General features: G+C 39.2%; 1 protein-coding gene across 1 annotated transcript; it reads left to right on the top strand.

The window, feature by feature from the left end:
* Window positions 1-1,879: 1,879 nt before the first annotated feature.
* Window positions 1,880-10,171, top strand: LOC121373778 (gastrula zinc finger protein XlCGF71.1-like). The gene is made up of 2 exons (XM_041500534.1): window positions 1,880-1,922; window positions 7,950-10,171. The coding sequence occupies exon 2, from the start codon at window positions 8,315-8,317 to the stop codon at window positions 9,011-9,013; it is 699 nt and encodes a 232-aa protein (XP_041356468.1). The 5' UTR covers window positions 1,880-1,922; window positions 7,950-8,314; the 3' UTR covers window positions 9,014-10,171.
* The last annotated feature ends 1,867 nt before the right edge of the window (window positions 10,172-12,038 follow it).

Here is a 12,038-nt window from a genome sequence, read left to right as displayed (position 1 = left end):
TGTTACACACATGCAATTTCCCCTCCAGCTTGTATAATATTGGTAGAATATATATTTGGTTTATTTCACTGCCCAGTCTGTGTTACACACATGCAATTTACCCTCCAGCTTGTATAATATTGGTAGAATATATATTTGGTGTATTTCACTGCCCAGTCTGTGTTACACACATGCAATTTCCCCCCCAGCTTATATAATATTGGTAGAATATATATTTGGTGTATTTCACTGCCCAGTCTGTGTTACACACATGCAATCCCCCCCCCCCCCCCCAGCTTATATAATATTGGTAGAATATATATTTGGTGTATTTCACTGCCCAGTCTGTGTTACACACATGCAATTTCCCCCCCAGCTTATATAATATTGGTAGAATATATATTTGGTGTATTTCACTGCCCAGTCTGTGTTACACACATGCAATTTCCCCTCCAGCTTGTATAATATTGGTAGAATATATATTTGGTTTATTTCACTGCCCAGTCTGTGTTACACACATGCAATTTACCCTCCAGCTTGTATAATATTGGTAGAATATATATTTGGTGTATTTCACTGCCCAGTCTGTGTTACACACATGCAATTTCCCCCCCAGTTTATATAATATTGGTAGAATATATATTTGGTGTATTTCAATGCCCAGTCTGTGTTACACACATGCAATTCCCCCCCCCCCCCCCCCCAGCTGATATAATATTGGTAGAATATATATTTGGTGTATTTCACTGCCCAATCTGTGTTACACACATGCAATTTCCCGCCCAGCTTATATAATATTGGTAGAATATATATTTGGTGTATTTCACTGCCCAGTCTGTGTTACACACATGCAATTTCATATTTGGTGTATTTCACTGCCCAGTCTGTGTTACACACATGCAATTTACCCTCCAGCTTGTATAATATTGGTAGAATATATATTTGGTGTATTTCACTGCCCAGTCTGTGTTACACACATGCAATTTCCCCCCCAGCTTATATAATATTGGTAGAATATATATTTGGTGTATTTCACTGCCCAGTCTGTGTTACACACATGCAATTTCCCCCCCAGCTTATATAATATTGGTAGAATATATATTTGGTGTATTTCACTGCCCAGTCTGTGTTACACACATGCAATTTCCCCCCCAGCTTGTATAATATTGGTAGAATATATATTTGGTGTATTTCACTGCCCAGTCTGTGTTACACACATGCAATTTACTCCCCAGCTTGTATAATATTGGTAGAATATATATTTGGTGTATTTCACTGCCCAGTCTGTGTATTTCACTGCCCAGTCTGTGTATTTCACTGCCCAGTCTGTGTATTTCACTGCCAGTCTGTGTATTTCACTGCCAGTGCCCTATTCAGTTGGTGTCACTATGATGGGGGCATATAGTTTTAATGGGGGGGGGGGGGAGTATACTTAAGGCATGCATACATTTTGACAATAGCATGTTTATTCTGAAACTGAAAACACGTCTTTCTAAAAAAAAAAACCCCACCCAAAAACAACAACAAAAAACACCCACCAACGAAAACCAAAAAACAACAAACACACAAAAAAACAACAACAACAAAACAACCATTCCATAAGCATATTCCCAAACTAACAGATCCTACTCCCTTTCGGCGCTCTGTTCATTTATCTTCGACAAACTCGTAAATTAATATTTTTAGAATTATGTGGACCCCACCCCACCCACCCCGTCTAATGCGTACTAGTTCAGACAAAGACGTTGTGGAAATCTGCATTAGCATTGGGAGAATAAAAATTAAACACTTTATTTTTATTATTGGAAAGATAGCAGATCATGTCCGAACAGGTAATTTAATTAATGACAATCCGCATATGAATGTGTGTTATAGTCCGAATAGCCGGTCCGAAGAGTTTCTTGTGAACATTTCTTTTCAGGCGGTTGTTTCATTGTTGTTTGGTAGGTTTATTTAATTAACTGTAACATTTAAAAAGCAACAAAAACAAACGTTTTTTAATTATAAATTACAAATCAAGCTAATATGTGATGTATTTCATAATAATTTTATAACTTGTTTTTTTGACCAAAAACATATACTATGTTCTTCGCAATTTTAGTCACAACAAATGTCTTGATGTTCGAAGTAGAACAAAGATTCGGACTGACGATATTTGTGGAAAGCAAACAGGTCGGCAAATCCCTGTCATTATCCTTTCGGATCTCAGAATGGAGTGCAGCGGCACAATTCCATCAATACTTAAACCAATGTAATTAAAATTACACACACATACACACTGCACAGGCACACACACACACACACATACACACTGCACAGGCGCACATACACATACACACTGCACAGGCACACGCACATACACACTGCACAGGCACACACATACACTGTTCCCAGCACACACACACACTGTGCACAGGCACACACACACACACGCACAGAGGCATGTATGCACACATGTACACACACATACAGACACATACACACACAGAGGCAAGCACACATACACACACAGAGATATACTCCACCACACACACACACACACACAAAGAGATACACAGACATGCACACACACAGACAGACACATACATACACAAACACACATACATAAACACACCTACATACATACAGAGGCACACATACACAGGTATACACAGGTATACACACAAACACTCACACACACACACACACACACATGCACACACAAACACTTAAACCAATGTAATTAAAATTAGTTCCTCTATTCCTCTAACAGCAGCCCGTTGGAGCTCATGTCCAGTTGACCTTTCATTCGACCAATCAAAACCTTACTGTCAAAATCATGCCAGTGATTTGAAAAGAATTTGAAAACATTCGGGATTATGCCGAGGGTATACGAAATGATTCGGTGAATTACGAAGTATGCCAGAAACTAATTTTGATCTAAAATTTGTTTGAAGACGGAAAAAACCCCGTGATGGTATAGCCATAAAATCAGTTTATACTAGTATACAATCCAAAGTTTATTACTGCACTTTTCCCCCTGTTTTTTCAATGTTGAAATAGACCAACAAGTTCGCCTATTGCATAAATAGTCTCGCCCGATATTTTTAGAATGTGTATGCACCCGAATAACACTGTAAAAGGTTAAGTGTAATTGGTTGATATTTAAATTGTTATTTATAGATGAAATGTCACCTGGACATGGGAGTCCACGCAATGCTGTTAGATCTACTGGTAGACCCAGTAGAGCTAATTTAAATCAGATTGTAATTAAACCTCATACTTGGAATTAATTCTTAGTAGCTTAAATTTTAGTGATTAAAATTATATGTAAGCACCAAGCCCGAGTATTCTGCCGTTCAAGAGCTAAACAAACATTTGGACTGTTATGGTCGCTCTCTCAGCCAGAGCTATCTCTATAGCGAAATCATGGAATGTCTGCCTGTCATACGGTATACAAACATCCCCGCTCTAATACAACAACAATTCTAAGTTTAACGCTAAATACCGTTACATTGATCACTTTCGAGTTCGCCGATAACAAATAATTCATATACATGTAGTAACCACTAATACACCCACTACAGGAAGAAACCCGACAGCACACCCTTTCAATAATGTGATTGTTCCAGTTAAATACGCAGGCATTGTATATGTATTAATGGTTACCAGAAGCAGATCTAAGGGAGGGGAGGGGAGGGGGCGTGCCCAGGTGCCTGCCCCCCTAAATTTTGTGACAGTTATAATCTTATTATATATTAATTTTCACCCCCCTCCAAACCTCTCTCAAAGTTTCCTTGACATTCTACCTGATGTCATTGCCCCCCCCCCCCTCCTTAATGGATTTTCTGGATCCGCCACTGATTACTATGTGAAATATGTGTTATCTGCGAAACTCAAAAATGTTCAATCTAGCTTTGTCAAGTTAATTACCAAGTTATACTCGTCACTTGGCTTGTATGACATGACAAACTTGTAACCACAGGGTGAGAACAACAGGAAATAAGGATTTCTCAGTGAAGCAGGGGCTGGGAACATTTTGTTGTTTCTCTTCCTATGGCCCTCGCATAGTATATATCTCATCATATACATTGCTTTCATGGCCGTACCAACTTTCAGTTGCCGAAGCTTCTGTGAGGTAAGAGATTTCCACATGTATATGAAAAAAAGGTTTCAAAGCCTAAATTAGAAAATTATCTTAAAACAAGGCTATTTAAGAAATGTTTGCATGTAAAAACAAAAAAAGAGAAACAAGAAAGAAAAGATGTCTACCTTGAATAGAAGCCTGAATAGAGACTGGATCTCTGGGCGTCACACATACACTGTGCACAGGCACACACACACACACACACACTGTGCACAGGCACACACACACACACAGAGACACACAGACACACATGCACACACACCCAGACACAGAGATATACTCCGGCACACACAGAGGCACACGCACAGAGATATACTCCGGCACACACAGAGACACACACACACACAGAGATATACTCCGGCACACACACACACAGAGACACACACAGAGATATACTCCGGGACACACACACACACACACACACAGATACAAGTTAATTACCAAGTTATACTCGTCACTTGGCTTGTGAAATGTGTTATCTGCGAACTCAAAAATTTTCAATCTAGCTTTGTCAAGTTAATTACCAAGTTATACTCGTCACTTGGCTTGTATGACATGAAAAACTTGTAACCACAGGCTGAGAACAATCTAATTAAAAACAGCTCCACTATTACATGTGGATCTAACACCAGCCAGTTGGAGCTCATGTCCACCAATCAAAACCTTACTTGCAGAATCCTGCCAGTGATTTAAAAATAATTTAAAAACATTCCAAATTATCCTGAGGGTATACGACATGTTTCGTGTGAATTACGAATGCCGTAAACATGTTTTATTTTATAAAATAAATAATTTGTAATGTAAAACTGAAGACTGATTTTTTATATTTTTTTTTATAAATAAATAAATAATTTTTAATGTAAAATTGAAGACTGATAACCCACCCCGTACGTATTGGTATGGTTCGCTGTACTCCGGCCACTAAAATAGACTCGCCCGATATTTTTAGAATTTGTATGCTCCCAAATAACGTTATAAAAAGCGAAGTGTGATTGGTCAATATTTAAATTATTATTTACAGACAAAATGTTACCTGGACATTGGGGACTACGCAGTGTTTTTAGCAATCCGATTAAAATTAGTTCTACTGGTCTAAATAAGGCATTCGTAATTCACACAAAACATGTCGTATACCCTCAGGATAATTCGGAATGTTTTCAAATTATTTTTAAATCACTGGCAGGATTCTGCAAGTACGGTTTTGATTGGTGGACATGAGCTCCAACTGGCTGGTGTTAGATCCACATGTAATAGTGGAGCTAATTTTAATTAGATTGAGGCTGAGAACAACAGGAAATAAGGATTTCTCAATGAAGCAGGGGCTAGGAACATTTTGTTGTTTCTCTTCCTATGGCGCTCGCATAGTATATATCTCATCATATACATTGCTTTCATGGCCGTACCAACTTTCAGTTGCCGAAGCTTCTGTGAAGTAAGAGATTTCCACATGTTTATGAAAAAAAGGTTTCGAAGCCTAAATTAGAAAATTATCTTAAAACAAGGCTATTTAAGAAACGTTTGCATGTAAAAACAAAAAAAGAGAAACAAGAAAGAAAAGATGTCTACCTTGAATAGAAGCCTGAATAGAGGCTGGATCTCTGGGCGTCCCACACACACTGCACAGGCACACACACACACACACTGTGCACAGGCACACACAGACACAGACACACACACACAGGCAGACACACACACAGACACGCGCACACACACAGACACGCACACACAGACAGACACACACATACTGTGCACACACACACACATACTGTGCACACACATACTGGACACACACACACACACATACTGTGCATACACACACACATACTGTGCACACAAATATTGTGCACACACACACTGCACACACACACTGCACACACACACACACTGTACACACACACTGCACGCACACACACATACTGCACAGTATGTGTGTGTGCACAGTATGTGTGTGTGTGCACACTGCACACACACACACTGTGCATGCACACACACATACTGTGCACACACACACATACTGTGCACATACACACACTGCACACACACACATACTGTGCACACACTGCACACACACACTGTGTGCACACACACACATACTGTGCACACATACACACTGCACGCACACACACACATACTGTGCACACACACACACTGCACGCACACACACTGCACATACACACATATGCACAGGCACACACACACACACACACTGCACAGGCACACACACACACACACACTGCACAGGCACACACACATACTGTGCACACACACACACTGCACACACACACACTGCATGCACACACACTGCACATACACACAGACTGCACAGGCACACACACAGACACACACACTGCACAGGCACACACACTGCACAGGCACACACTCATACTGTGCACACACATACTGTGCACACACACTGCACGCACACACATACTGTGCACACACACACACATATAATGTGCACACACACACACATACTGTGTGCACACACACACATACTGTGCACACACACTGTGTGCACACACATACTGTGCACACATACACACACACTGCACACACACACACACACAGACTGCATGCATGCACACACATACTGCACACATACACACACACACAGACTGCATGCATGCACACACATACTGTGCACATACACACATACTGTGCACACACACACACACACACACACGCTGTGCACATGCACACAGGCACACACACACACATACACACACACTGCACAGGCACACACACACACACACACACTGCACAGGCACACACACACATACACATGGCACAGGCACACCCACACATACACACACTGCACAGGCACACACACACTTGGCACAGGCACACACACACAGAGAGAGGCACGCACAGAGGCATGTATGTACACACACATACAGAGAAAAAAATAAGTTTTATCTATGTACATATACCAGTGGTGTATGAAGGTGGCAAGGCGGGGTGGGTGGGGGGGATGTACGCGCACATACACGCTTGCACACTCTCTCACACACACACACAGACACACACACAGACACATATACACACACACACATAAACACACACATACATATATACACACACACACAGAGGCACACACACACACATATACACACATAAACACACACATGTACACACGCGCACACACATACACGCACACACACACATACATAGATACAAACACACCCACACACACACACTAAACAAAAAGAAGAGAAACACTTCTTACTTTATACTTAAAGTTACCTGATGAACACCTGTTACTTTATATTATTTTATTTATTAATTTACTGGATCTGTTTCAGCTCGCTTGATGTGCGGTCGGTGTGGGATCGATCCCCGTCGGTGGGCTATTGGGCTATTTCTCGTTCCAGCTAATGCACCACAACTGGTATAACAAAGGCCGTGGTATGTACTATCCTGTCTGTGGGATGGTGCATATAAAAGATCCCTTGCTGCTAATCGAAAAGAGTAGCTCATGAAGTGGCGACAGTGTGCTTCCTCTCTCAATATCTGTGTGGTCCTTAACCATATGTCTGACGCCATATAACTGTAAATAAAATGTATTGAGTGCGTTGTTAAATAAAACATTTCCTTCCTTCCTCTACAATATTGGAGATTCATAAGACACTGCTCATTCTATGCTGCTTTTGGAGAAACTCAGAGTTTCTGCCAAAAGGTAAAATGGGTATGCTGCGCGCCATACCCAAATTGTTTGGCAAATATTATTTTTTAAAGTTAACTAGTCCATCTAGTTATCGAAAGGCAGTGTATTCGGGCTATGATGCCTTCAGTTGTACAACCCCTGGTTTCATGTTAGTTTTATCATTTACTGGTTTCATTTCAGTATCTCTTCATTCTACAACTTTGGAGATACATCAGAAAATATCCACGCTGTTTTCAGAGGAGCCTGTAAGGAAACGTAGACATTTTGCTATGAATTAAACACTTCAAAACTTTGACTGTAACTCGTCTGTATAACTTTTGACATATACTTTAGGAAATATCCACGCTGGCTTTGGAAGAGCCTGTAATGAAACTAGGCATTTTGCTATGAATTAAACACTTCAAAACTTTGACTGTAACAACTCTGTATAACTTGGGAGATACATCAGAAAGTATCCACGCTGGTTCAGAAAAGCCTTTAAGGAAATGTTGCTATTGAATTAAACACCTCAAAACTTTGATTGAAGATCCTTGCTGTGGTAAGCAATGTCATCATCCAGTGACCAGGCATGTGTCGAACGTGAAGTCTCATCAAACTGTATTGAACGCAACTCTGATTTAAACATCCATGTACAAGCACAGACCGATAGTGAGAAGCGTTTCCAATGTGGAATGTGCTTCAGATGTTTTTCAAGAAAGAGTACCATCAAGAATCACATGAGGACGCACGGTGACGCAAGACCATTTCAGTGTGAAGTGTGCAAGAAGTGTTTTCGGTGGGGTGATTCATTGAAGAAGCATTTATTTGCCCACACTGGTGCTAAACCTTTCAAATGTGATGTGTGTGCAAAATGTTTCTCCAACAGATACCGCTTGAAGCTTCATACATTGGTTCACACTGGCGATAAACCTTACAAATGTGATGTCTGCGAAACGGGCTTCTCACTGCCCGGGAGGTTACGTCGACACGCATTACTGCACAGTGGTGTTAAGGATTTCAAGTGTGAGTTGTGTGGGAATGCTTTCTCGCAGAGTGCTGGCCTGATTTCTCACATGAAGACCCACACACGCGACAAAGCGTTCAAGTGTGAGATCTGCAAAAGGGAGTACACACGCAGCTCGTACTTGAAGCAACACATGTTGAATCACGATCACGGGAACGACTTCGAGTGTGTGGTGTGCGCAGAACGCTTCACGCAACATTCCCATCTGAGACAGCATTGTGTTGCTTCACACTGGTCTTAAAGACTTTTAAAAGTGAAATTGTGTACCTAAGTCTTTTATGGAGTCATGGCAACGATTCATATCAAGGCTTTAGATCTCATCACTAATTTGGGCATTTAAAAAAAAAAAAGTATATATATATTATTTATTTATTTATTTATTTATTATTAGTATTATTAGTATTATTATTATCATCATGATCACTATTATTTTTTATTATTATTTTTTTATATATATATTTTTTTGGTGTGTGTGTGTGTGTGTGTGTGTGTGTGTAGACAGAATATTTCTGTCTCTGTAAAGCTTTATTTCATGATTTGTCTATGTTTATATTTATATCTGGCTTTTACAGAGACTGAACGTAATCTGTGTTAAACGTGGTGGTGGTTAGAGGTGGTCAGTTCTGAGCACAGTTAGGTCTTATGAAGCACACTAATGAAGGGTTGTAGAAATTCGGAAACTGAATAATCGCTCGCCTGATGCGTGTTCGGTCTGGGATCGATCCCATCGGTGGGCCCACTGAGCTTTTATGACCGATATATCAAAGGCCGTGGTATGTGCTCTCCTGTCTGTGTGATGGTGCATAAAAAGATGATAATAATGAAAGAATATATATCGGGTTTTCTTTCAGAGACTATAAATATGTTAAAAATTACCAAATGTTTGACATCCAATAGCCGATGATTTAATAAATTAGTGTGCTCTAGTGGCGTCGTTAAACCAATCATCCAATCAAAGTGTCTAACAGTGTTTTAGGCTACTAACATTACATATAGAGTATAGTTTCTTGTTTAGAATAGCAGTTTGTATATATCCGTGTTCTTATGGCTGTAATGGTCGTTTGTCATTTTACTTCGTAATATATTTTTGGACGTACAAAATTTGTGGAAGGAAAACAAAACTGTTTTGAGTTACTACAAATATTAGGACAACAAACGCCTTGTTTATACAGATATTACAGATATTGATATTCTAAACTGGAAAATATCGTCAATAGCCTCTATTAGAAACATACTTATCTGCCCTTGGTTTTCATCACGCTAAGCGGCCCAAATTAGCCACTAAATTATTTCCGGCGCGTTACGCTCCAGTCGCTTGCTACAAAGGCCCTGTGTTACTACTGAATTGTGTAGTAGTTGTCGACTTGTTCTTTTATTTTTTGACGTTAATAAAAGTTTTCTATTAGTATTATTGTTTGTCAGATTGTGTGCAATCTCCTTTTACAGAATGTTTTGTGCTCAACAAAAATACTTACGAACACGTCTTGGGGGGGGGGGGGGGGGTTGACCAAGAAAAATGGTTCATTTATTATCGACTCGTTAAAACGGCACCTTAATAAACTTTTGATATTTGCAAGTAATATGCATGTGTTTGTGTGTATATATCACTGTATACAAATGGAAGTGTACATTAATTTGACTAAATGACTAGCTGCGATTTTCTGTAGGCCCTGCCGCTAGCTGCATTATTAACTACGACCTATGTAGTAGTTAATAATGAATAAACTAACGATTCAGAAATTCACTTCCTCGCCTAACGATAAGGTTTCTACTGTCTGATTCGCAAACAAATCGAAACAGCGAGTCCAGTGTCATTGTCAGACGGACATATTGTAACAGACACAATTCCATGTGTTACTTCCCCGAAAAGACAACTGGACTCGGTGAAGATATTTTAATAGGGTTCTTTATTCCGGAGAATAAGGATATATATAGTCAAACAAACCCTATAAACAAAAATAGCATTATTAAAATACATTCACACTATACATAAACAGTCTTAAAACACCATATTAAAACGCATTAAAATATATATAAATACTCTGCAGTCTAGTTATTATCTACAGATAATAGCAAATCGCTTAAACAAAAGAAAGAACGATACACTGAGCAATAGTTAACATCGCCACAGTAAACATCAAATATAGACATAATACACATACAGAATTACCGTACGTTAAACAACTGAACATTAATCAATCGCCGATAATCTTAAATCATTATTTACAGCAAACAATTACACATATGGCGATATACAGTATAATAAAATAAAGGTAAGCTACACAAAACATTATCTCCACAGGTGATACGGTTTACCTAGACCCATTGAAATACCAATACCTTTAGCTGTGGGCTTTAGGGCGGTAACACGATGAAAAAGCGTCAAACGTCTACAAGAAACAAGTAAACTAAAACGAATACATTTCTAATTTAATATACACACATACACACTATTCACATACATTTCTAAAACAATAATAACGACTCATTTAATTATGGCTTGGCTATAGGAATATCCATTATTGTTACAGCGTAAGTGCCACGCCCAAATTCTAATACTTACAGTAATTCAGTTTATTCCTTTATCAAAGTAAATGTTAATTGAAGTAGTTATTTATTTAAACCTTATTTGTAATTTATAAACTGTACTTTATATGTTAGTAAAATAGTAAAGTGAATTAGAAAAGTAGAAATATAACTCACCAATTATTCCAGTGTAAGATTGAAAGCAGATGAGTGCGTGGCCTGTGCAGCTCGTGATGTGTCAAGAAATGTCAGGTGAGTGACAGTGAATAGCCACCAACTGGGTCAAACACAGCTGGCCAGTCTATTGGTTGATCGTCACTGTCCCTGGTCAGAGGTCAGATGTAAAGACAGGTAAATGCATGTCCCTACAGCTCCTAGCCAAAAGTTTAGGTGCATGTGCGTTGTGCATAATAAAATCATTAAAACAATAAAACCTACATGGTTACATTTGTGTAATTTAATAATTACGATCGACTATCTACCTGCAATTATTAATATTATGCACAACCATTAAAACTACATTCCCTGGAATATTTTTATTATTTAAGCATATAGAACAGAAAATCCAATTACGTTTGGTGCATATATGACGCCGCACTGCGCATTGATTTCACTACTCTGGCTTATCCAGGTCAAAAACAAAGCCAGTATTTTGAAAGTGGGACACTTTTGACGGGCTCGTACCGATCTCGGTTTTTATTGGCTTATCACAAGTATAGAATTCCACAACAAGCGATCAC

This window comes from Gigantopelta aegis, chromosome 5, assembly GCF_016097555.1.
Source record: "Gigantopelta aegis isolate Gae_Host chromosome 5, Gae_host_genome, whole genome shotgun sequence".
In the NCBI taxonomy this organism is placed as follows: Eukaryota; Metazoa; Mollusca; class Gastropoda; order Neomphalida; family Peltospiridae; genus Gigantopelta; species Gigantopelta aegis.
The sequence above is the reverse complement of the archived record's forward strand: the minus strand, read 5'-3'. Positions and strand labels throughout refer to the sequence as shown.